This window comes from Drosophila willistoni (genome assembly GCF_018902025.1).
Source record: "Drosophila willistoni isolate 14030-0811.24 chromosome 2R unlocalized genomic scaffold, UCI_dwil_1.1 Seg167, whole genome shotgun sequence".
NCBI classification, from domain to species: domain Eukaryota; kingdom Metazoa; phylum Arthropoda; class Insecta; order Diptera; family Drosophilidae; genus Drosophila; species Drosophila willistoni.
The window spans coordinates 24171574-24197958 of record NW_025814050.1 but is presented as its reverse complement, the minus strand read 5'-3'; the positions used below and the strand labels follow the sequence as shown (position 1 = coordinate 24197958).

Below are 26385 nucleotides of genomic sequence, written 5' to 3'. Positions count from 1 at the left end.
TCGGTCATATGATGAACGATGGATGAGTTGCAATTTTCAATCAAGAAGAAACAAAAAATCAAAAAACCTAGAAAAAGTCAGGTAAGCAATTGCTCAAAGAACTGTTCTTATTGAAAACGAATTTTAAAGGGTAAGTTTCAATTGTAATTTTTTTAATCTAATAATGATGTATTATTTTCGTTACACCCTCATTTTAAATAATTTCTCTATTTACAGAGCGTTCTAACATAAATAGATTTTAAAACTAAAAGCATCTTGGGGTAAATATTTTGTCCACCTGATCGCAACCAATTTCTTTTAATTGAATCACTTTGGTTTTACATAAAAAATGTTACGAATGTCAACTTTTAGTTTCATTTAAGCTAAGCATTGAGTTAGAAACTTTGCATTTAGCTGATGTAATTAGGCCACTATATTGCGGCTACACCACATGGCCAATACGTAGTAAATTGATCATTGTTTTTAGTGTAAGTGGCAAGACAAGTTTTATTCTATTTTCATTTCAATTGAGTCAATGATTACGACTAATAATGATAATTTCTGAATCTCAATTCAAAACATGCAACAATATATATCCATTAATTATCTACCGAAGTGTTTTTAAGTAAGTTTACCTATAATACAGTAAAAAAATTATTTTTGCTATGTGTGCAATACGCGAGTTCATTGACTGGTACTAGTGCCCGTTCGTTAGCCATATGGCGTCACAGTTGTGATGATTCGATATATTTAGTGGATTGTCAACGTCTGGGTCGATATATGGTTAAATGCGTATGCGCAACAGTCAATGGACGAGGCAAAGTTGGCGTTCCTCGACCACACCTATGCAGCTTAAAGAATTCAGGAGATATTTACTTCGACTGACATTGGCAATGACTTGGGTGTAAGCTCAAAAATCAGTCTCAAAGTAAAATATTTTATGTAATCATCAAAATGTCATCAAAAAATAATGATATGAATTTCGTAGCCGTATTTAAAATGGAACAAAACAAACAAATTTTGTATTCCGGTAACGCGCGAAATGGAACGAAAACCATAGCAAATGGTCGAGGAAGAATGTTGCAATTGCAAACGCAGCTCATTGATATTAACAAGATTTATTGTCATATTAAAATCTTTCTTTAACTTAAAGGCCCATTCTTGCAATGCTTGGCTTGTGCCGAGATCAATAACTTTAATCAAGCAAAGGGCACAAAACTGGGCGTTTGACTGATTGTGGAAACAATTGGAACCTGCCAAGTTTGGATATGAACCAGATATAAGTAAAATTTCAGATATATCGTTTTTCCTTTACTGTATACTAGGCATAAAAGCCAAACATCGCATGACAAGCAAGATCACATGTTATCAAGAAGATGTTGATTTAGTAGTAGCAAGCCGAGAAATTATTGTACAAATGTTGATTCAAAAGGTGTCTAAAAATATATCCAACGCAGCCAATTGTACATGCTGTTTGAAATTAAGTTGAAATAACAGCAGACGTCTATTTCAAATATTGTCGCACCTGGTACAGGTGACTCTACCAAACGATATTTCGGGCCACAGGCACACTTGCGCGTGTGTCGACTGCTATTGGACATTAGGCGGGGGTGGAAAACAAGTCATAGCAAGTCACATCAAAATAGATGCCATCAGCTTGGTATCACATGTCGAAAAACAAGCGGCGAACGTGATCTGTTCATCAGCCAAGCGTTTTCGAATTAACACAAGTGTTTCTGACTGGATCAATCTGATAATTAACCAAAAATTTACTAGTATCAATCACTTATTAAAATCGCAAGTCTATATATAGATGACGCCCATTGTTTTCGATTGCAATCGAAATCATTTCGTGACACTTTATTTTCATTGCTTTCCTTTAATATTTGCAAAATGAGATCGAAACGGCGCTTGAAGTTAAATTTATTGATTTTTAGAAATTTGTCATTTGAATTTTATCTATCTAACACGTCGTTAAATATTTAACAATTGTATATTAATTCCATATCTTAATAAGCTGCCATGTATGTACTAATAACCCGTAAATTAAATCTATTATCCACGTTTTTACACTGGATATATACAAAATAATCACGTTGGATTCCAAAGTTGACTCGGATTCCTCAAAAAATTAGGAATTTGGAATTTAATGATCACATCTGAATTAACTTCTTCGTCGCAAGGCCATTTTTTTTCCTTTCCAAATTTATTTAAAATGTTTACGCCCCCAAAATTATTTACTCCCAACAGAAGGGTTCAGTGCGTGAGAGTATTTTAAACTAATTTTTGGGTAGCAAGCTTGAACACAGCTTCGACAGATACCCACAGATTGATTTTATAGAATGGAATCACGCTAAGTTGAAAGTTTATACCTAAATCTAAAATACATCAGAAAATGAATGTACATTAAGTAAAAAAATATGCAGTTCTACAATATGAATAACAAATTTGTTTATTATCTTATATTTGTATTTGCAAAGAGTCATTGGACAGTTAGTAAAATACGGAATATATAAATCATAGAATTATAAACAATATATCTTAACTAAAGGTTATTTAGTTTCTTCAATACTCTTGTTGATATTTTATGGGCTTCAATTTATTTTAATTTCATTATGTTGTCTTTAAATTAGTTAATATACAGAAGACCTATAATAAGACTATTATTGACTATTAAAAAGCTTCTATTTAAGACGATGAAAATGTCTGGTGGCATATGGCGCCATTTATCAGCAACGATCAACAATCATGTTGCCGTCGAGTCGAATTTTAATTTTGCAAACTCATGCGGCTAGACGGAGGTTTGTGTGTGCAAATACAACACCTGGCAAAGCTAATGGATTAAAAGTCAATCCACGCATTTTCAGATAATTCCCCTAGATAGTTGTAGGGTCTTCCTTATTCTTTTTTTATTTTTCTAAATTTGTAAATTTGAACAATAACTGTTTTACCAATCCATTTTAATTACCATTGACTATTTGAGACAGTATTCAGGAAAAGCAGTCGACACAAGTTTAACTAGAGCGCAGTAAAGTCCAAATTGAGAGCAGTCAAACCTAACACAAACAAGGGACAGAGCCAGATTCAGGCAAGCAACGTGGTCGCAATGAAATTATTGAAATATTTGCGCTGTATCGGGTACCAAATATAAGTATAAAAAAAAAATGTTAAAAACTGACTATAAAACAAAAGAAAAAAGAACGACAGAGACGCCGACGGCTGACGACTGGCGACGACTACACCGAAAAAGGATGCAGACGAACGATGTGCCCAACTACCATATAAAAATATGCAATCAGACGGGTGTAAGATTGATCTTGGGCGATATTCTGAGAAACCGAAAGCTTGTATTTGGTTGGCGTACCATTGGCTAACTTCTCCCTTAGTTAGGTCCAGCAAGCCCATGCACCCATATTTGCACACGAACATACACGCATACATACGTATACATACGATTGTTTAAGTGGTGCAGGATCAGTTTGCAAGTCTTCACAGAAGCCGCATCCGATATTGTCGAATTTCGGGTTGGCAGCCTTATACATGGTCGAGTGCTCTCATGTTTGTAGTGGAGGAATTCGATCGACTATTTCATATATCTAAACCTATGTTTCGATTTGTATTTAATTTGATTGAAAAAACAAAATGTAGCACCTATAATACGTCCTTGCATTGTATGTATACAATGCATACTAAAGAGTATTGCCACTTTATAAGAGCGTAATTGTTTGTGACAATGCTGGTTTTGTCTCAGCCGCCACTCGAGGATCCCGAATTCATTGGATTAACACATGTACCGTGTACAACGTACAGTGGATAACGAGTGATTGATTCTGTCAGTTTTTGCCACTATGTAGTTGATACTCACATATAAATACATGAACATATGTGTATTGTAGTTGTATATACACCTACATATTGTATGTAAACATTGTTATATACGCCATTATAGCTTTAGAATATTTCGTTAACTTGTTTTTGGAGACGGTGACGGTTTGTAATTCGGGCGACAAGCCACAAAACGGGTTGCATTCCGTTGACCATTTCAAAAAATTGCAATTGCTTTGCTTCTGCCTCAATTGGGGTTTAATTTGGACTTGGTGCTTGGTGCCGCAAACCTGTGGCATTGATTGCCGATTGGACCGTGTTCATTGCACACAGTTGGAATATTGATAAGCCCTGCCTTTGCCGATTGGACCGATGTGATGGCTAATCTGCGACATTCAAGGCGGAGGCTGTTGTACGTTGGTGCGAATGCATTTGTTACCATTTTGCACTTTACTTGTTCATAATCGGAGCCTTTTTTCTTCAATTTAAGTACAGGTCATTCCAATTGCAGGTTGAAATTGCAAACCTTTAATATGCCTGTAATTGGCTTTTTAATGCAAATTTTACAATACAATTCTAATAAGTGGTAAAATTATCAGAAAATATTGCCATCCAACTGCTATGGTTTTGCTAAAAGGTTATCTAGAAAAATCAAGCTCTACTCAAGTTAATGACATAATCAGTCCTGACAAATTGCACCACTGGCCGAGATATGTGTAAAATAATGCGAATAAGGATAAAAAAGAGGCGCCCCAAAGACAAAATAATGCAGTCGCAGCACGAGCACCTGTAAAATATGAAATCAATAATTAATAACAGTTCGAAACTACAAAAACAGGGGCAGCATCATCATTCAGTAGCTGTCCCAATACCTCGCGAATTGATACCAGTACCTGAGTTAATTATGAGACGTATAAGACAGCGACGACATCAGCTGGAGCAGGCATTTGTGATGTTAGGGATCCGACATAAACTGTGGAATTGAATTTTTTTTCGGGTGCGACGACATTTTAATTGCAACGCTGCCAACGCGAGTGAATTTGAGGCCAATCACTGCTGCTGCCTCCCATGTGCGCATAATTAATTTCGAATTTGATTAATTACTGCAAATGGGTGCAGTCAGTTAACCAGTAGAGCCATCGCAGACATGTCCTGATCAGCATTTTTGCACGCAGTTGTCCAGTGTTGGATGACTTCATGGTAAATGGTTCGGTTAGGTATATCGAGATAAGTTTATTTACGTGTTACATACATACATCGAGGTAGTTAAGTAAACTTTCTTTAATACATAGATATATTTGTATCTAATTAACATTACGGCTTCAAAGGATTGACTATGTATCGCTTAGAAATACAGAGGATATAGATTTAGTTATCTATAGGAATGTAGATTGCACAATGAAAACCGAAGCAGGCAATCAATGATCCACTTCATTAGTAAAAATGGACCGAGGCATGCGTAGCACGTCCGAGCTTGGAACATAAATAATATTTTTTTTGCTCTTTGGCAGTCTTGTCTTCGACTTCCTTTTGCAAGCCTTGGGAAATATTTGACGTCCACTTGAACGTTTTCGGCATTGCCATTTCGCTGACACTGCCGCTGCATTTTTATTTATTTAACTTTTTTGTATAGGCCATTCCAAAAACAATGTCAACTGTCTTGCTAAACATATGTAGACATAAACGTCAGCCTGCTGGGCCCGCTGGAGAGCTGCGTCCTTAATCGATTATCATTTTTAATAATCAATTTCAGAGGACCACTTCTGACGATCGATTGGGTCGAGTCTGGGTCTGGGGCTGTATCTGGTATGTCGATGCTGCATATGGCAGTTGCCCAGTTGAAGTTGACAGCAAGAGCGCATTGACATTTATGAGTTGAAGCGCCGTGGAAGAGCACACAGATCATACCCTATGAGGCTGCGCTATTTTAATTGCAGAATCCTATGTTGGGCAAAGATGAAATCATAAATCTACTTAAAACGTACGTGGCAGGCGTTCTTGCAGTCGTTTTAAACATATATATAGTCCATGAACATACACTCAGAGAAAACAACGACTTTGAATCATGCAGCATATTCCACTTTATTGACGTTGTTTTCAGTGCATGCGGTATATCAAGGTTTTCCATAAATTTGTTCTACATGAATTTTGACAGGCCGCCGTTGAGTGCAAATAATAATTGTTCATATTGATACATTTACCGCAAGTTGGCCAGTGCACGGCCAATAGCCAACCGAGCTGCAACATAAGGAATGGAATAAAAGTCCGCGCTCGTTAACAATGCCACTAGAATGCTTACCTGTACTTTGTGCAAAACTTTCGATCACAACTTCCCAGAGCCTAATATCTCCACGAATATTTACAATATCAACGATGTCTGGATTCATTTGATGCTTGAACTTTAAAAGTTTTTCACTATTTACAAATACTTCGTAGTAACTTTGACGACATGCAATGATAATGACGAAAGCACTTCCAGGTCTCAAATTTGTATGCATACGAGTTACTTCGCGATTCACCCAACACCCATTCAAAAAAGCACTTCTGGTTATAATAGCTTTTCCTAGTTTATCACGGCAGTTACGTAGGAAGCTAGGACTGAAGAAAAACGATGCTGTAGGCTGGGGCCATACTTCTTGACCCCGCTGCAGGGTCACGCTAAAACTCTGGGGCATTAATCGTACTCTGCCTTCAATGCGGATCGCCCGTCCTTCAGTAAGCTTCTCAATTTCGGGTATTCTTCCGTAAAATGGAAGCGTTATCTGAGATCGATGTATTTTGTGCAGTTTTTTCATCGTGGCTATAGCATCATCTACGCGTAGCCATTCACGCGGCAGAAAACGTCCGTCTTCGACCCATTGAATTACGGGTGAGTTATACACACAGGCTAATGGACGCGCTAATGTTTCAGATAGGAGAATGGGATACTCGTTTACGTAAAAATTGTTAACCACAACATCTGACACATCTCCATGAACATCTATGCCCACCAACCACCTGTAAGGTAATCGATGGTGGTACTCCACAAAATGAAATCCGTTTACTGATATGTAAAACGATTCCTCTGTAAGAAGGACCTGCATCCAAAAGGACTTGCCCCGCACTAATTGGAAAAAAAGGTTTGACGAATTCTCCTCGATTCCCCATTTACCCATTAGTCGAGAATTTCGAACTATATAATTTTGAGGTAGACGCCCGGCGATTTGCAACAGCACATCTCCATCCCCATTCCCATTACCAGCACTGTTATGGCTTAGTTCATATTTTCTTGTGATAAAGTCAATAGCAAAGTGTTCGCATGCGCTTAGTATAAGTCCATGAAAAAAAAAGCTCAAACCTGGCATTGGTGCCTCCATTAGTTTAAAGTGTTTACGTCTGTTGGCAGCACTTCGTTCTTCATAGAAAACTGACATGGCGTCCAGATCACGTCTCAGAGCTATAGTCCGAGCCCCGGGAAAAATGTTCATATACATCCTTGTTCATATTAATAAATTCAAAAACAAAAAACAAAATGAAAAAAAAAACGAAAATAAATTTTCTCAAAATTACAGTTACAGGCATAGGAAAGCATTTTGATCTTATACAACATACACACAACCTACAACTTTTATTCGGTATATTAATTCAGTATTGTATTTATGTGTGCAATTAATCATAATCAAAATTGGGAATGAAAAATAAAATTTTCTTTTGTCTAAGTTATGCCGTTTACCTTTAACATAAGCCAATGACCAAAGCGGCTAGTCATTCTAAAAAATATCTGGGTTGATAGTTCACATCTGCAAGCTAAACTAAATAATAATATTAATAATCTACTTTTAACATTTCTTTATTTTAAATTTCACCGGCAAGCGCGCCAGCTAACAGAATGTTAAATGCACCTCTGAGAATTCATATCTACATTACGTTTTCCTGGTATCTACAATAAATAGACGGAGATAATTTCGGTCATGCCGAAGTTTGTATACCCTTGCAACTTTTTCTGTTATTCTGTCGTTACCTACTGGCGTCAAAACGGAAACACATTTTATCTAAAAAACTTGAAAGTCTGCAAAAGAACGGCTTAGGTACAAACTCGGGCGGAAGAAACATGGCGCATATATGCGCATTTTACTGTAAGGTTACATGACAGCTTTATAGTTATCCCAATTTGATTAACATTTAAGTCAATTACCTAGTTTAAGTTAATTACCTCGCATTAGAGAAAACATATTTGTATGTATTATTCTTTGACCGATCGTTTCTAAGAGAGCTACTTATATGATAGTAATCAGATCTTGAAATTTGGGATAGTGATTAACAGCTATATTAAACTGACAAATATTAATTGTTATTATAATCGCACAAGAATATATATAGAATACAAATACTTTAAATAGTCATGCTTTCATACATGCTTTCTTCCATGCACACTTCTGACCAAAATTTTTATACACTTTTTGCAAGGGTCTAATAATATAAAAATTAAACATCTGTATTGAAAAACGAAAATAACATTTTTATTGTCGCCAAATACAAAAGGCACGGGTCAAAAACCCCTTTTTGTGCTGGCTATAAGCCAGCAACAAGCTTTAATCAGAAAACTAATGCTAATATTCCTCCGTGTACGTAGGATTATGGTAGATGCGAACATTTTTACCCCTAATCATCGCATTTTGTTCGAGAGTTACATTCCATAGCTTTATGTCTCCTTGTATATATATTGTGTCCACCAAGGTCGAGGCCATTTTATATTTGAATTCCGTTATAAACTTCTTGTTCACATACACTTCAAATGAATCCTTTGTGCAAACAATAACCAAGCTAAATGTACGACCTGGTCGGAAATTTGTATCAAGCTCAGACCGCTCTTCAACACCCCAACTACCAGCTGACCAGGAATTTCGGCAGACAACAGCTTTTCCCATTGGACCACTGCTCGCCTGGGAGAATCGTGGATTTAAATGGAATGCAATTGTGGGATGTGGCCAAATGTTCTGGCCGTGTTGCAAATTTATGTAAAACGAATGTGGCAGTAGGCGGACACGACCTTCAATTTTTAGGCATCTACCCTCTGCTAATGATTCCGGTGGCAGAGCTCCATAATAAGGCAATGTAAGGCCGTCATTCTTGCTTGATTGTAAGGACAGTAAGCTTTGTGCACTTTTTGGGGAAATCGGATCAATCTGTTTGGTCGGCGCGTTTATAAGACACCATTCCACGGGTATGTTAATCATCTCCTCCTCGGCACTGGCATCGATTTCATCAGATCCATCTTCATTTAAGTGGATTTCTATTTTTCTAGCCTTTGATTCTGGCAATCGTTCCGGATAGCTTTGAACTATGGTGCGCAGCATTTCGACTTCTTCAACGTCACCTTTGACCTCGACCATTTTTACTTCATTATAGGGTATTCGATGGCCGTACTCTGCAAAGTGATGACCATTTACTGAGATCATATAGCAAGCATAAGTAACAAGAACTTGTATGGAAAATCTTTCGCCTCGGTTTAACAAAAAAGGAAGTGCTGAGGACACTTCTTCAGGCCCCCATATTTCATGAAGTTTTGTGTTACGAACAATGTAGTTTTGAGGTAAGCGTGGATTAATGTGCAAAGCAATATCCTTTGTTTCATTATCAAGAACAAAGTTTATAGAGAATCTGTAATACATGAAAAAAATTATTGATTTAAGATTGGACTTTGCTTATAAATGTATGCAAATTTTGATCGCTTACCTCTCGCAATTAATAGGCATTTTACCAGTAAATGTAAAACTTACACCTTCTTCTAACCTTCCAATTTCATTGTTACAGTACTTAGGCAATGGATCTGTATATTCGTAAAAAGACGCCTGAAATGGAAAAAAGTAATTTCAACTCGTTGAAAAATAACATCAATATTTTGTAATTTTTACACATCAACTGTCTATTCACTTCCTCACTTGGATGATGTATGCATGTACATTGTACACACCTTTTTGGGTAGCTGGCGCTTTTTAAAATTGTTTTATTGCTTCCGGAATCGTGATGATTTATTTAAAAAACTACGGTTCACCAAATAGGAAAATAAATCCCTTAATAGCCTTAAAACTTAATACTTTTTAAAGTTCCACAAAAGTAAGAAATTATTACAATTTGTATCGGTCTTTTAGTCCAAAAGGCTAGAGACCGCTCTGTGTTTAAAAAATCAATAACTGGAAGTTAATTCTGAGCCTGAATTGCTTACCTCATTCAATCCGCCCTTCTTTGTCTGATGACAACAGCAGCAGCACAGATTGCTACCCAAAACCTTGAAACACATTTTATTTGGCTTGGGAAGCAATTCTAGAAGTGTGAAGGGTATTCAAACAATCACAGTGCATTTCAAATACTTGCAACATACAAACATACACAAATTGTTGGCAAAACTCTTAATATATTGTTTATTACGTGTTGTGGGAGCAAAAATAAAAGCCCATTAAATCTCAAGACTTTGAAACATGTACAATATACATTTTTAGTGTATTTAGAATAGGCGTATCTACTTCTCACTGTTTATCACAGATCAGCTTTAAAAAACGTTTGGACTTGCTTTAAATTATTTCTACGTATATTTAATATCTATAGATATTGTTGTTCCTGATTTTCCTTAAGCTACGGATGTACTGTTGTTTTTATTTGCGTGCTTATTTTCTTTTATATTTCGCGAATGACTGATGCAGAGAGACTAACAATAATAACGATGTGACAAAGCTGAAAAGCTTTTGCTTATATTGTGGCACTGTAGATATACGCAGTAGCGGACTTACTTTCAAAGCCGCCCATGGAAATTTAGCAATACCGGCCCCAATTTCGTATCTCAAAATAAGCATAAGTTGTCAAAAATAACGTATACGCAGGATGTGACAGCTAACTAATCATATTCATATCAAAATTTAAACTTTTTTTATTACATACATAGGTATAGAAATCTACCGAGGACAAAAAGAAACTTTTGTCATAAAAATTCTTTATAGAGAGTTTTAAACCACAAGGCATACAAATGGTTATAAATTTGTTGAAATCAGTGAATACGAGCTTATTGCATAACCTATTTCGCAGGCCAAGATTTTCCTATGATACAAACAACCTGTTGACTTTCTTGTGCTGCCGAAATCTATTAGATTTTTTCATCTGAAACTAAAGATAAGGTAATATGTCTATCAAATTAAAGTTCTTACGTTTTCCAAACCTGGATTTTTTTTTGGATATTACCGCCGCCGATATTAGGCCGCCTAAGAGTAAATCCAACACTGGATTTAGATATAGGTACACACGTAATCAATAAAAGACAAGTGGCCGATAAATATACATAGTATGTACATATATAAAAATTTATGTTGAACAGGATACAGAAGCTTCTTTAATCCTATTTTTCAAAGTAGAATTAATTGTCAAACTCTTAACAAGCTAAACAAAATCGATATTTTTGTTTTGACGAGTTGAAAGTTTCTTTTAGGCCACCACTTGACAAACAGCTGATGAAAGCTTTCGAGCATAGAACGAGAGAGTGTAAAAACAAAGCACACTTAACGTGAACAATTTCACCCACACACACATATGTATATGTAGTTGAATCATATGTATAATTGATAAAACAGTATGCATTTTGTGTAAATCACAATAGGCCCCTGTACTTATGTTCTATTTTGTAGTGTTAATGGCAGTTACGTACATTAAATTTAGTTCCGTCAATCTCTTCGATGTCCCAGTTATTTATTTTACCGAGTTGCTGGCGTTCGGCATCTATAAATTTAGCATGTAATTGACTACTGCGCTTATTGAAATCATCAATTGCTTGGAAGGACTCCGGGTGGGCCTCAACGGCGGCAAAATCGATGTCTAGGTTACGTTGCATGCCGTCAGCTTGACCGTCGATAGACTGACGCAACCAGTGATTCCTGCAATGAAATGCGAACAGCTGCAGTCGACGTTTGTTCCTGTAGTATCTTAAACTGCGTTTTAAGTTGAACGCGTTCCGCACAAATGCATCCGACAAATCTAAAAACTCGCGAATAGAGTAGCAAACCAAGAGGGTTATTGCCGTCATACTAACGAGAGCCCCAAACGGGTTAGCTAAATGACAGAAGCGTTTCTCTTCTCACGATGCCGATACTAAGTAATGGGGGAGAACTTGAGATCTCTTTCACTCTCTGTCGTTTTCTCTTTTTCTGTTTTATATGTAGGCGTATTTGGATTCAGCACGCGGGATGATTTGCCAAATACTCTCGCTGAACAAACTTGCTGACAATTATGTAAATACGCTTGTCTTTCAAAACATATGTATTTAAGTTTGACGATAGGTACAAAATATACCCCACACGCAAAGAGCCTGAAGTTAAACTACTGATGACACACTCTATACCTGGTTATTCTAAAAAAAAGTGAACAGTACTAAGCTTTTGTCGGCTAACGTATGCTTACTCATATCTATGTATGTATGTAGGTATATGTCTACATATGTATGTTAATTAATAGATAGGGAATTCATTGCACTTTGTAAGAATTGAAAAATTGAGTATGGGTTTACTACTTTTTCTACTTTGTTTTCACTTACATTATCCGTGACAATATGTAGCCGATGTTCCTCCTCTGGACCAGATTCTCCGGTTCCTTTTCCACAACAGCAACGCATTGTTTTTAGCTCCACACATAAGGTACAATGCACCAAAATTTTATCAGCACTGATATCAGGTAATGCTAGTTGTTCTTTTTTTTATACTTATTGTTAGATAAAACTATTCAAAAAACAAAAAATCACGCAAAAACTCATTTCTGTCTACACAAAGACAAATCGACGGTATATTCATCATTCGAGAGATAATTTCGAGCTAAAAATACATGGAAGTATGCTCGTTCCAACCGTCAGTCTTCGCAAACACTTTTCAACTGATGTTTCGCTTTAAAAATTGTTTGCCAGAAACCTTGTTCATTTTATTTAATGACTGAGTCAGAATTTCTATTTGGGTGGGGCTGATTTTGTGGATTGGTAAGACTTTTGTCTTATGAAATGTTGAACAAATTTATAGTTGCATTTTTATTTTGTATATGGTAAGGAAATATATTATTATATTACATGCAACGAATTGTTCTTAAGCATATGGTTTCAAGTATATTGCTATAAAAATAAATTTGTTGCATATTTTTAAAATGGTTTCATTATACAAATGCGTTCAATATGTGGATTATTAGATTGTCTTATAATCAACGTATGTAACAATGTCTCATATTTCAAAATAATTCTAAACTTATGAAAATTAATTTTTCAAGTTAACATTTACAAATTTTGTCAAACAATACAGCACTTATCATAGCAATAACCAAAATTAATATTGAATTCTACTGCTCATAAGAATAGTTTCACTATTTATGAACAAACCGAATCCATTGAAGTTGATACTTTAAAGTGCTCAATAGTGCCTCTAAGTACATCCATTTTACTTTTTTTTTTGTGGTTTTTCTTTTAACTAATAAACTAATTGGAAATTTTTTCTTATAGATTTGATATGACAGAAAAGTATGAACGCAAATTCAGTTCTGTGTCATTCTCAGCGCTGCCTAGTTGACCGGGTCGTCATTGCAGGCCCCTTATAATACTTTGACATGGTTTTGCTTGTCCTAGTTGGTCGATTTAACTTCTCTCCATCTGCTTTTAATGGCAAGTCATCGTCCTCATCCCAACGATCACTTGATTTTTTATCCTCAGCACCTGAGTCTTCCTCGTTGGTATCGCCTTTAGTTTTGCGGTTTCGACGATTACGCGAAGACGAAGAACTGACATCTGCACGCTCGGTTTTTTCGCTGAAATGATAATATTGCAATTAATATATACTCGATGCATGATCACAATGGGTAAACTCACTCTTTTACAGATATTTTATTTGGCTCTGGTACTTTCGACTTGCGTTTCAAAAGCGCCAGCTCACGCTCGGCTATGGCTTTTTTATGTTCCTCGGCTGCAGACTCGACAAGACTTGGTTTGGTTGTTGAATCGGCCATTTGTTTTACTGGCTCTTCTTGCTTTACGCGCTTCAGCTGTTGTTGTTGTTCCTGGGCTTGCTTAAGCGAACGTTTTAATGCGCTTCGCAAGGTGTCTCTTGAAGTTTCAGGTGGCACATCCTTTCCTTGTTGTGGGAGGCCTATGGCTTCCAGTAGTTTTTGCCCCAATGCAGCCTTTACATCAGACTTACGACTGGCTTTGGTTTCACCATTTCCACTTGTTGCCAGTGTCTCGCCATCTGTACCATCTCTTTCTTGTTCCGATTGAGAACTCGAGCCCTCTAATACGGTGCTTGTTGGTGCTTGTGATATATCCACCCCTTGTTCCTCAACTTGAGAATGGAGAGTTTGACTATATTCTTCTGCCATATCTGGCGCTTCAATGGACCTTAGACTTTCACCTATTAAAGGTTCATTCCGAGTCTGGATTTGACCCGTCGTTGGTAGGCAATCTTTTTGCAATGCATTTGTTTTTACCTGTTTTGATGTTTGTATTACCGTTTTTCGACGCTTAATGATGGGACGGGATGGTACAGTTAGGGGCTCCTGTTCCACCAACACATTGTCCGAAGGCTGCATACCTTGAACAGTTATGGATTCAAGGACGTCAAGCGCCGGCTGTGGCTCAACCAGGACAATATCTTCCAAGTTAATTGGTCCAGTGCTTGCCGTAGAAGCACTACGACGGCGGGAAGTATTACCTTGAATTTTTGTTGTTTCTTGTTGTTGCTGCTTAAGCATGGACACGAGTGCCTCATTTAAAACATCGGCCGGATTAGATCCAAATTGAGATAAAAGCATGGCATTGATGTTTTGTAGTTCATTCGCTACACGCGTCGCATTTGATATATTGGATCCATACTCTTCGCTATTCCGAGCGATGTGTTCGCGACTACGCGGCTTTCGTTGGGTCCGTTTGGTTGTTGGTTTTGTAAGCAATGGCTGTTGTTGTGGCAGCTCTTGCTCTGTGGGGCTCGACGGGACTAATTGCAGCGAAGTCTCCGGTGGCAGTTTATATGGCATTGTACAAGATAGATCTGATACACTGATGGTATCTTTTGCTATTGTTTTAGACGGACTTGCAGTAGCGACAGCAACCGCACTTGATTGCTTTTGCTGCTGTTGTTGCTGAGCCACTGCCAACATTGGTCCCAAATATGGTCCAAGCAGCTGAGTCAAATCGGTGTCCTGCAAAAGGTTTCGATCAGACATAATGACAGCAAACTTTGAACTCTTTAGCCGTGTCATTTGCTCCTCGCAATTGCCGGACGAAACTGGCCATTTAAGCGCTTTCAGTATAAGCTTCAATAGATCAGGATCCCGAATCACATTTCCCAAAGAAATTGCATCTGTGAGGCTATGCACATTGGGTGACGTTTTGGTCGTTGGAGGACTTAGGTCAACCGTTACGGAAATGGGTGCTGATGATTGTGACGGTTTTGTTGGAGTTTTTTCGATTTGAGGCTTTTGTGGTGCACGATGAACTTGGGATTTTTCGGTTTCTTCTTTCTTTTTTTTTGGGGCCGCTATGATAATGTGTTCCGGCAGGGCTTCCTCTACAGAAGGCTCACAACCATACAAAGATTGGTGTGGAACGACCGTTGTTGTAACCAAAGGTTGAATATTGGAATTCGGTTGTGAAGACTTTAAAAGCGACACCTGGCCATGTCCACTGTGTTTTGCCTTAATGTTGTTCAGGGCATTCTTGAGATTTCGTCGTTTCTGTTGCAAAACATTATTAGAGAGATTCGATAGATTGCCACTAGTAGATGGGAGATTTCTTTCATGTCGTAAAGTCTGCATAGCTTCAGCCTGATTTCCGCTACTGATACAGGGCGCCGCACTGCCTGTGATGCGGCCATGGGTTTGTATAAAGTTAATAACACCCGCTGGTGAATGTTTCTTTTCTGGGCTAGATTTAGGTGCTTTTGAAAGGGTGACCTCCGGGTGGAGTTGCGCCAAAGATGATGGATGTTGTTGCATCGATCTTTGCGCTATTGACATTGGAGTTGATCCATAGCGTGAGTCCACAAAAACGCTACCGCGACGTGCCGGGATCCTCACATTGTCAGATTTCGAACTTGAGCCTTGACCCACTTGGTGTGCAGTTACCGAATGCTGCTCCTTATGACTGAGAACATTGTCATGCTTCTGTGTGGCAGTCAAATTAACACCAGCCTCTAAACCACGGGATAGCGAAATCGAACGATATTCGTCATATTCTGCGTTACTACGACGATTTTCGCTATTGGTGGTACTATCATCCTGGCTTTCCTCTGCATTAACTTGTGATGATCCAGATTCGCGGACATTTTTCGGCTAGAAGTAGATGGATTATTATTTGGTCAAGTACATTTATTATTAATATTTTGGTTACCACTGTGCTAAGTAGAAAGTCGCGAAAAGCTAACTGCGTGTGCTTTGCTATGTTAGAGAGCGATGCAGTAGCCTCCACTTGTCGATAACAGGATTTACAAAGCACTTTTGGTAGTAGGTCATCCTCGGCAACCTGAAATATTAAGGACATATGTTATTAGCCGATAATCTGAATATATATACATAACGCTTAATGTATTACAAAAGTTGGAGTGCGCTTTTAGGCGAACTAAATCATAAAACAGTTTTGTATATATCAACCACTTTGTGTTTACATCGTGTGTGAAAAAAAAATGAGTTCTTTATTATATTATTTAGATTTGTCAAGTAAAATATATGAAGTTGTTAAAACTTAGGTAGAAACCGTCGACAGAGTTTTCTGATTAAAAAAAATTTTTTGAGGTATACTGCTGCTTAGGTAGACAGGTGTTAGTCTAACCGATGTCGTTTCGGAGGAGATTTAACGTCTGCCGCTTCTTTAAGTTTTTCTTTGCCTACTTTGTTCAACCGTCGCACGCACACCCACCCACATGGCTGCCGTATTACTACACATGTGTCACGTATATGTATACATATACATATGCCACCCACATTATATACTGTGTGCTCTTTGTGTCTGAATTGTGACTTTAGTAAGTCGTTTTTATATTTAGAAGCTTTGACGCCTTTTTGGTGCTGTTTCAAATCGTTGGCCTTTACGTAATTGTTTACGATAATATTAGACTTTTAATAATAACAGATTAACGTTTGTATATGTAGTTGCATTTGACTTACATTTAAATATAAATGCCGCGATATTTTATCCTTTAGGCCGACTGTTTTGAAAATAAAAACGCTCTCGACAACCGAATCATCCTTTTTTTTTGTGTTAGCCGCACAAATGCGGCACAAATTCTCAAATTGGGCATCCATATCCAGAGGTTATTTCTATTTTCAGATTTTTGTTGCTAAAATTGTTTTAGAATTGCATTTATCAGCCACTCACTTCACACGCGCTTCGTTGTTGTCATGGTTTTTCCTTTACTTTAACCAAGTTTTTTTTTTAACTTTACAATTACAATTTTGAGAAAGTCGCGCGCGCTCAGCTCAAAGAGAGAGAATAATAACAAACTGGTTGAAAAAAATTATGCAGTACGAAAAGAGAGAGAACGCGCGGCTGATCTCTTCTTGCTCTCTCACCCTCAGCTATTGCTTTCTTCAACGTTTTCTGTTGTCTGTTTCTTGGTTATGATTAAGTGTAGTAAATTCTTTGATAGAATTTAAACAAAATATTTATTATTTTCATTTGTTATTACAAATTTTCATGCATTGCCATAACATTTACGTAGCGATTTTTACCGCACTTGCGTTTACACGAATGAACCAAAGAAAACTGAACAAAAACGCTGTTGTTACATTCACACACTCACCACGTTCACACACTTACACATACACATACACAAACACACAACACGCGTGAACACACCAACACTAACAAATGTGCTCTCTCGCACAAATACTCCCTCGCGGTGCCTTTGCTTGCAGTTTAAATGTGTGCGTGTTTTTTTACTCATTTTATTTTTCACCAACTTCGCATTCTTTTCATGATATTTTGCTTTTGCATTTGTGTGAGTGTGAACGACTGTTTCTCTTTTCATGGCGCCCAGCCAGTTTTCTGTCCGTGTGGCCCCAAATGATTGCCGCTGTGTTAGTTTGCCAGGGCATAGACAGATACATACAAAAGTATCTGTACTTTTTGGATTTGTAATATTATGTACATCTATACGCATTATTTATCACATTTTTTATATTCTATAGCATTTTGTTTTATTTAACTTAAAATGGTTTAACGATTTGTATATACATATGTATGTATGTATGTATGTACATCTTAAAATATCGTGAAAATAAAAAGTATGCAATGATTTTTCAATTTCATATGTTTAGTAATTTTAAATATCTTGAGTATCATATCTATATACAGATACAATACCTACAAAATATTTATTTGTAAAATAAGGACATTAGTTGTTTTGGTAAGCCGTTTTATTATCGAATGCTACCAATTATACAGGTAATCATCGGTGGTTAATTGAATGATAACAACAGCAACTCACATTTTGAAGGATTTATACCATGTATGTACATACATACATATATATGTATGTACATGTGAACGAAATTCCCTAATCGCTGAATATCTTGATGTGCCTAAAAGATGCAACACAAAAAGTACATTTTCTATGTTTCCTTTTCTAATAACAAAAATTTTAAATTGCATGTCAGAAGAAGACGTGCTGGCCAAATCCACACAACTCTGTCGTACAGTAAAGATATATTTTAACGATAAAGTTGCTACCATGCAAAAAAGACAGCTCAATTTACATTAGAAATTACACTAACTTAAATAAAAATTTACTTTTTAGGTTACTCGATTATCTTTTTACTTGCATAGCTAGGTCTATTTAAAGCTTCCAAAAATTTTTGTTTTTTTTTTTAATAATGTGTATTATTAATATTATCAGTATACGATATACATATGTATGTATGCAAACTATCAAGCTAACTATATTGTACAAGGACTAGCAACTATGGCCTTCGGTTTAGAAGAAAGCTTTATACAATAGCCTAAGATTCGAAGCCGGACCCTCGTTCCATTTATACTCTTTCATTGTCTAAAAGTCTTAAGTTCACAAAAGAACAGCCTACAAGCTTAGGTTGGAGCAATGCCGCGAATGTAGTATGCCATTTCATCATAAGTTTATATGACCGCTATATAGTGAAGCAATCTTGATCAAATTTAACAAATATAGATTTTTATGACAATCGCAACCAAAGTAACATTCACTGGTTTTGACCGATCCCTCCATAGAAGCTATATAATATAGTCATTCGATCTTGATCAAATTTAAAGTCATTAACAGGTAATCGGAACTAACAAATATTAAATTTAAAAATTATCGCATTTTTTTACTTTGAAGAAAAAACCGTTGATGCTAGTTGATGATGCGCAATCTAAGGCGCAATACAAGTTGTATTAGACAATTAATAATTACCTAAATTCTGATTTAAGCTTGAAGTTCACAATTGGATTTTGTATTGGCTGTAAGGAGTAAGATTTATTTTCCTATCATCTATTTAATATAAGCTGAAAATAATTGAAACATAATTTTACATATATGTATAAATAAATATAACCCCAAAAGTATGCAAAATTATAATGATTTTACGCAAGCAGACGTAGACAAATTGTGATATAACGAAAGTATGTTGAATGTATGCTACCTTTTGTTGTTTTAAACAGTGCGTGGAAAAGCGGTAGTGGTGAAAATCTCCTTGCTTTTCGGATTCGGCCGAAATTCCATTTTCAAAATCAATTGTCATAAAAGTTAATAATTTCAGTATAATTATTATTATTATTTTGTTGTCGTATTGCAACCTTTTTGATTTTGTATCTCATCCTCAACAGCTCATATACCAAGGACTATCAGGTATTCTTATTCAAATTTCATAAAGGCCAAGTGACTACATCATATATGTATGTAGGTATATAGCTTCTATAAAAATAATAAACAAAAATTCTTGTGTGACAGACTTGGAAGCTTACAAACATCGGCACGTCCAAAGTCTGATGTGTTTTTTGCAATGTGACTGCATATATATTTCAGTTTTAACACTATTTTAGTTTTAACATTTTTTCCAATATAAAGTGATTGGCAGCTGTAAGAGTTGTACGCTAATGGTTTGTCGAAGAAAATCACTTACACATTCTAATCCAAGCGACTAAAAAAACTCAACTGTGTTTGACTTAAGGCTTCACGTACATTGACAGAGTTGGTTTTTATTCTTGGTTTTTTATTTCGGAATGGTGTTTTTTGTTGAAAAATCGTTTTTATTGCTCTATGGAAAATAATAAGACTGTAAATCTCGTAGGCTCAATTTTCATAATGCATTCGCGAATTTAAAAAATTTTTAAGACTAAGACTTTATTACAGTTGTACTTAATCTATAATAGTGTTTGTGGTTGAAAAGTCGTTCTATAATTAAGTTGCATTAAAAGTTGCCAACTCCCTCAATCAACATTGTTAATGATTCACAACTTAATAAACAAAACAATAAGCAATTGAGTGGAATTTAATATAATTACAGAATCTAAACCTTTGACACAATGGGCTTGTTTTCCAATAAATGCTTGAACAATTCGCCTTGTGCAACAGTCCCATGTTTTCTGTACTAACTAATAAGTTATTAAAATATTGAACAGGATAGATAAATGCCAAAGTTGGTTTGCGCTGTTTAAATGTAGTAAGAAGGCTGGGTTTATCTTGTACTTTATATGCCTTAGCAAATTCATTTTTTTGGCAATAAAATTGATCAGTTCAACACAACTATACTTTTTTATGTATAAATCTTTCAGATTGATATTTTTTGTGCTTTACATTCCACTTAAACGGGAGTATATTTATCACGACTTTGATTTCCACCGAACTTATCTATATGGATAGAAGATAAATCCGTCAAATTGGGTAGTTGTAAAACTAAAACATTTGTTTACCGTATTGAGCCCAATTTTTCTTTTGCTTTATTTTATTCTTAAATTTATTTACTGACTGTCGAAAAATTGGGCTAGGAAATTTCATCGACTACAAAGTGACCAACACCAAATACATGCCCAGCTGTGTGTGTTTCGTGGCTTATAGACCGACCAGACACTTTGGTTATGAGTTGGGAAACGTGAGGGCGCCTTTCGCGGCTGCTAAAGCTAGTTTCACGATTTCGCTCTAAATGTGGCGCGGAGGTGGTGGTGAAACAGAGTGAGGTTTGCCTGGTCTTGCTCTTGCTTTGTAGATAGGATTATGTAAAGTAGCTTAAACGATCGCATATTCGAAAGGAATTTGGTTTATATGTTTGTTTTGGTTTTTTGTGCAAACAAAGTGTTGTTTTTGGGGTTCTAGAATCTAGATCAAACGAATTGCTCTTTCTACGCTTGAAAGTTAGGTTGCATGGTATAAAAAGGCCGAAAGAAAGAGATAGAGAGGGAAACACCATGACCCCTCGAAATGCTCCCGGTTAAATTAAAGCGGTTTGGTATTGCCACACACAAAGCGCAACAAAACATTTCAGCAATTTGATTTACAATTTGTTACAGTTACGAGTTATAGTAATGAAATGAATGGCTTAACAAAATCCAGACCCAAGCGCAGTTAAAACACAACCAACCACAAACTCACAATGAAAGAAAGAGCTCTTTGCTATACCGTTCAATTATGTGGGATATTTTGAGTCAGAATGTAGACCCGACAAACGCGCTGGTTAGGGTGGAGCCAGCCTTTCTATAAAAATATCACTCATTCGTTATAGTCAGAGTGTGAGCTCTAAAACTGTGCTTTGTGTGCATTGCGAAAGCAAACCAAATTCGCCTCCGCAAACCGGATCAAAATCACGCTTGACATCGCCATTGTTGACCACATTGTGTTCTCTTTATTTAAACTATAATGGCCCGTATTATAGCCTTGCAAGTACATACATATATTGCTGATGTATTTCTATGTAGTTGAATTTAACCAATTAATTGTCACGGGGCTTGCCCTTGTCGCTTGTTAAGGAAGTTTTACCGTCTAGGCAATCTTGAAACAAAATTCACTTCCTCTTCGATTGGCGGAACAAACCTTATATCCTGCTTATTACTACAGAGGGACTGGCCCGTTACCCAAGTTGATTTCCAGGTTGGGCAAACGACCTTGGAGTACGTAATAAGCTTTTGCTTCTTAATTTTGAAACGACTATGCTTGTGGTTGTATAATGTAGTTGAAAATTGCTACAGTTGTGTTAATGGAATCCGGTTTATTTATTTTTTTTCAGCCCACATCGTTGCTCTGTTTCTTAACTTCACTCAGAGATTGTGACAGTGTTAAAAAGACCAAAACCAGAGGGCCGGGGCTAACTTCGACCGCGTCAAAGTTTGAATACCCTTGCAACTTTTATGGTAACTCTTTTCTTACCTATAGCCATCAAAGTGAAAAAACGTTCAAGCTAAAAAGGCTAATGTTTGCGAAAACAATCTTAGCATAGGAATAAACTAAGATATTGATCAAAGTCACTGTTTTCCACCGATCGTTCCTATGGGAGCTATATGATATAGTAACCCAATCTTTATCAAATTCGGCACAGTCATTAACAGATTTATTAAACTAACAAATGTTTAATTTGAAAGCAATCGCGTCAAAAGTGACGAAGTTATTGACAAAAGTCACTGTTTTTGAAAGATCGTTCCTATGGGAGCTATATGATATAGTCACCCGATCTTGATCAAATTTGGCACAGTCGTTTATATGTGTAATTAACTCACCAATATTAAATTACATGACAACAGCTCAGAAAATAACGAAGTTATTGAGAAAAGTCACTGTTCGTGACTTTACCATTTGTATGGGAGCTATATGATATAGTGATCCGATCCGGCTGAATCCGAGATATACAACGCCTGCAGTATATACAAGCCTACATGCAAAATTTCAGCTCTGTAGCTCTTACGGTCTAGGAGGAGTTTGCGTTGATCCAGACGGACGGACAGACGGACAGACGGACGGACGGACGGACGGACGGACGGACGGACATGGCTATATGAACTCGTCTCGTCGTGCTGATCAAGAATATATATACTTTATATAGTCGGAAATGCTTCCTTCTATGCGTTGCACACTTCTGACCAAAATTAATATACCCTTTTTGCAAGGGTATAATGAGTTTAAAACAAAGTGACACTTCGTAGTCCAGAAGAAATCTATTAAAAGTTTTGTTTTCAACCATAAATGTCCTCTTTGTTTACTATTCTGTTCCCTTCGATCGGAAGAGAAGTAACTCATAGTTAAGAATAAAAAGTAAAAGTAACTTAAATTAAAAATCATTCAATATGTTCAAGTCATAAAACAAGGCGTGGTAGACTGGACCAGTTATATTCACACCCGTTCCCAGCCGGTTATAGTTGGTTCTATGTGATACCATTTAAATGGCGCACCAGCTTGCTACATATATGCATTTCTGTGTAATTTACATGTATATTCATATTCCTATATATGTATGTGTTTAAATATATACACAATTGTATAGTGTGAGTGCGCAAGTCTTAGCACACGGATACTCCACCTCACCGCTCCACTTTTGCTGTTGTCAAAACGTGAATTGCAGTGCCTCCAGTTCTGACTTTTTGCCGATTGCGACACCGTCACGCCACACTGTAAAGAAGGAGAAGGTCAGCAAGTTGGCTTGAGCTACCTTTGTTTGGCATTCGTTGTATTCACAACGCTTACTGTTTTTATTATTGTTGTATCTTGCAGTTGCAGTTCTGATTTTCGTCCGATGATGCCTTAAAATCCCAGCTTTACCAAGTGGTTATATCTCCTTGCAGCGGGGTATTACCGATCTCATAAAGAACACATATCCTCTCCAAGTCTACTTAAGGGTATAAAAAAGCGACTTTATCTATTCGGAATTGTATGGTTACTTCCTGTCGTTTATGTGTGAATGAAGTCTACATCATTAATTTAACTTATATTAGAAAGGCAAATACCGAAAATTACTTTGATTGTTCTCCATAAAAGCATTAGGTATGTATGTATGTGGCTCATTTTATTAAATTCACGCCTCAAAAATTTGTGAGTGGACTATTTGTATCACTACCGCAATAACGGGTGCAATAAATTGAAGTACAAGTGTCCAAAGTCAAGCGAATTGTATTGACAAGGGCAAGTCAATTAACATACTTTGGTATTTGGTGGTATTTGGTTGTGAGTTTCAAAGTCAAATATCGCAAAATGTTTGGGCCCATTTTCAAAAGTCTTTTAGAAATTTGGCTGGAAGTGTATATTTTATTTTCGATAATACCAATTAAGTTCACAACCGCAAAAATTAAAGCTGACTAACTGATTTTGATTGAATTGTCATTCATATCAAAGGCATTAGAGGCAATCGTATACGTTAAAAATTATATTTTATTAACGCTTTGATTCCACAGCGTAGCCTTTATACCCTACAATACAGTGTGCTTAGATAAGATGTTAATGTTGCCTGTTTTTTTCTTCCAATATATATGACTTTTTTAAAGTCTTGATTAATTTAAAATCGTTCAGCGAGTGGAGATCAACAGGGAGTTAAACAAGTAGGGTCATAATCGTTCAGCGAGTGGAGATCAACAGGGAGTTAAACAAGTAGGGTCATTTTCCTCAACTTCACATAGGGTATATAAAATAGGAGCATTCAATAAAGGTGATTCTAAAGTGATATACCAATGAACACAATGAGTACAATTTTTAGATAGGAAGGCCCCTGTAAATGAAATGTAAGTTTTGTAGGTTCGTGTTTACTTTTAGGCTTAAAAGCCTACAAAACAAATTTTGTTTTCAATGTCAGTATTTGATTGGTAATTCAATAGTTGTAAGTAGTGAAACACAAATACATAGCTAGTCAGTGCAAACGTTCTTAATCACTGAATTTTACATTTACTTACATGTATGTATGTAAAAAAAAAATCGATGTTTGGAGGAAACATTATAATTACGTGTTGATAAATTTGTACTGCATAAAAGTATGTACAAAGTGAATGCAGATATTTAAATGGGCGCTGTCAAAGTTTTTGCAATTGTTCGCGGAACCGAGATCGAAAACGAAAACGACTAAGACATTTGTAAGCTACTCATAAAGATTTCGACTGTCGTTGGCTAAAATTTCGTAATTAAGACATTAAGCAGCAATAAAAAAAATCGTTTGTGAAATTGCCCATTATACATTATAACTGCTTGTTTAAAACTGCGAACAGATTTGTTGGTACATAGGGAACAGGGAGAAACCGTGTTAATCAACATAAACTATGAACAGCACTCAGAAATAGTAAATAAATCCCTAAAAAAAGAGACTAACGTACTTTAGGCTTGTTCAAGATACTATATGATTGAGTTTCTTGTGAAGGTCCTATGTTGACCTCATATCACCTCAACTGAGAAAATAAGAAAAATTCCGAAACAAACGAAAGAATAGATATATATATATGTATGTATGTATGTTTAAACAGGCATATGGTATAGTCTTTTATTATTTTGCTAGAATCGTGTGAAACATAGTTAAGCAGTTAATAAATTAGTTAATAAGAATTGTCTATTGTGCTTCATTAAAATTACCGAGTCTAGGCTGCCACTCACCAACCAAATCGACTTTTACTTATTCGCTTTGTCCGGCAATGCTTGTTGTTGTTTTCTGTTTTGGTCGACTGACTTGGCCTAGTTCTTGGCCGTTGGCCGTTCGGATTGACCGCGGTTTCACTTTCAAAATTACTTGTACTCTACTTACCGTTTAAATATGTATGTATCTAACATCTGATTTGAAATATTCTTAAAATACGGAATTGCATGTAATCAATGCTATTCAACTTACTAGAAATAAAACTGTCTTTGCCTAACAACTTTTCATCAGGGGCATTCTCAGACTTTGACTGCGGATTCAGCAGTAAGTTGCAAAGCAAAATGTTTAAATTGTAACAACATTTCACAATCACTATAGAAAATACCAGGCGCATGGCAAACAGTTGTCTGGCCAGGCGGGCTGGTGGGCAGGTGGGCAGGTATGCTTGTGCTGGTTTTTGTTTGTGCACAAGAAAACCACCCAAGCAACCGACCCAGGTATACAAGTAATAGCATAAATTTGGCAAAATATTCCATTGCGATTCACGATGCCAACGGTGGGTGCAATACTACATGGGAGTGCCAAAAACTGAATACATAGCTTAACTAGGAAAAGAATAATGCATATGTCATTTCATCAAGATGGAATTCGTTTTCAATTGACTGTAAAGAACAATTTTACGAGAATGTAACTCAATTTCCCTGGTCTACATATGTACATACATATATATGTATGTAAATGTTTTTTAGCTATATATTAATATAAACTATATACATATAACCAACTTTTTGCTGTCAATCTGTTCACTGTTCACTAAGAGCAACTTGGCTTGTTATACATTCTCTGCATGGTAACATAAGTTAGCCACAAAACTTCGGCTTTGAAATGAAACCCGCTTCACTCTTACTTTCAAAAGCTTAAGAGACACCGTTGAAGCCGAAGTTTGAAACGAAGCAAAAACCCAGCTCCTCTGTTAGCTCACATTCAGCCCCAGCCCCAGCTCAGCTCAGCTCAGGCCTGGCTTCGCACAGCACAGTCGCGTTTTGTAGTTGCTCG

The 26385-nt window shown here is 36.5% G+C and overlaps 3 protein-coding genes across 6 annotated transcripts; all 3 read right to left on the bottom strand.

Annotated features, from left to right (window-relative positions):
- Nucleotides 1–4333: 4333 nt before the first annotated feature.
- On the bottom strand, nucleotides 4334–7346 carry LOC6646573. 2 transcript variants are annotated; one of them, XR_006954231.1, is made up of 4 exons: nucleotides 6104–7346; nucleotides 5061–6042; nucleotides 4698–4997; nucleotides 4334–4591 (listed from the first exon to the last, which is right to left on the bottom strand). XR_006954231.1 is itself a non-coding variant. In XM_002069202.4 (2 exons), exons 1-2 carry the CDS (start codon nucleotides 7275–7277, stop codon nucleotides 6002–6004), a joined length of 1215 nt encoding a protein of 404 aa, XP_002069238.2. In that variant the 5' UTR covers nucleotides 7278–7346; the 3' UTR covers nucleotides 5021–6001. The 2 variants fall into 2 exon arrangements, 1 of the variants encoding a protein (XP_002069238.2); XM_002069202.4 differs by lacking the exons at nucleotides 4334–4591; nucleotides 4698–4997 and having other exon boundaries at nucleotides 5021–6042.
- Nucleotides 7347–8281: 935 nt separating this feature from the next.
- Nucleotides 8282–12468, bottom strand: LOC6646574 (galectin-4). Of its 3 annotated transcripts, XM_015177560.3 has the most exons (4): nucleotides 10174–10472; nucleotides 10010–10107; nucleotides 9520–9635; nucleotides 8282–9444 (listed from the first exon to the last, which is right to left on the bottom strand). In XM_015177560.3, exons 2-4 carry the CDS (start codon nucleotides 10082–10084, stop codon nucleotides 8394–8396), a joined length of 1242 nt encoding a protein of 413 aa, XP_015033046.1. In that variant the 5' UTR covers nucleotides 10085–10107; nucleotides 10174–10472; the 3' UTR covers nucleotides 8282–8393. The 3 variants fall into 3 exon arrangements, with proteins under 3 accessions (XP_015033046.1, XP_023033901.1, XP_002069239.1); XM_023178133.2 differs by lacking the exons at nucleotides 10010–10107; nucleotides 10174–10472 and adding an exon at nucleotides 12359–12468; XM_002069203.4 differs by lacking the exons at nucleotides 10010–10107; nucleotides 10174–10472 and adding an exon at nucleotides 11477–11866.
- A 385-nt stretch (nucleotides 12469–12853) lies between these two features.
- On the bottom strand, nucleotides 12854–17548 carry LOC6646575 (WW domain-containing adapter protein with coiled-coil). The gene is made up of 4 exons (XM_002069204.4): nucleotides 16951–17548; nucleotides 16178–16309; nucleotides 13664–16119; nucleotides 12854–13602 (listed from the first exon to the last, which is right to left on the bottom strand). Exons 1-4 carry the CDS (start codon nucleotides 17086–17088, stop codon nucleotides 13350–13352), a joined length of 2979 nt encoding a protein of 992 aa, XP_002069240.2. The 5' UTR covers nucleotides 17089–17548; the 3' UTR covers nucleotides 12854–13349.
- Between the last annotated feature and the right edge of the window lie 8837 nt (nucleotides 17549–26385).

Excerpts from the sequence above, each read along its gene's own strand:
- LOC6646573 (XM_002069202.4), bottom strand. The coding sequence starts at position 7,277 with ATGTATATGAACATTTTTCCCGGGGCTCGGACTATAGCTCTGAGACGT. Across the intron at positions 6,043-6,103 it reads AAGTTTTGCACAAAGTACAG|CTCGGTTGGCTATTGGCCGT; the intron begins GTAAGCATTCTA and ends CTTATGTTGCAG.
- LOC6646574 (XM_002069203.4), bottom strand. The coding sequence starts at position 11,851 with ATGACGGCAATAACCCTCTTGGTTTGCTACTCTATTCGCGAGTTTTTA. Across the intron at positions 9,636-11,476 it reads TTGACGGAACTAAATTTAAT|GCGTCTTTTTACGAATATAC; the intron begins GTACGTAACTGC and ends TTTCCATTTCAG. Across the intron at positions 9,445-9,519 it reads ATGCCTATTAATTGCGAGAG|ATTCTCTATAAACTTTGTTC; the intron begins GTAAGCGATCAA and ends CATGTATTACAG.
- LOC6646575 (XM_002069204.4), bottom strand. The coding sequence starts at position 17,088 with ATGGATGCCCAATTTGAGAATTTGTGCCGCATTTGTGCGGCTAACACA. Across the intron at positions 16,120-16,177 it reads ACTTTCTACTTAGCACAGTG|CCGAAAAATGTCCGCGAATC; the intron begins GTAACCAAAATA and ends ATCTACTTCTAG. Across the intron at positions 13,603-13,663 it reads AATAAAATATCTGTAAAAGA|CGAAAAAACCGAGCGTGCAG; the intron begins GTGAGTTTACCC and ends TTATCATTTCAG.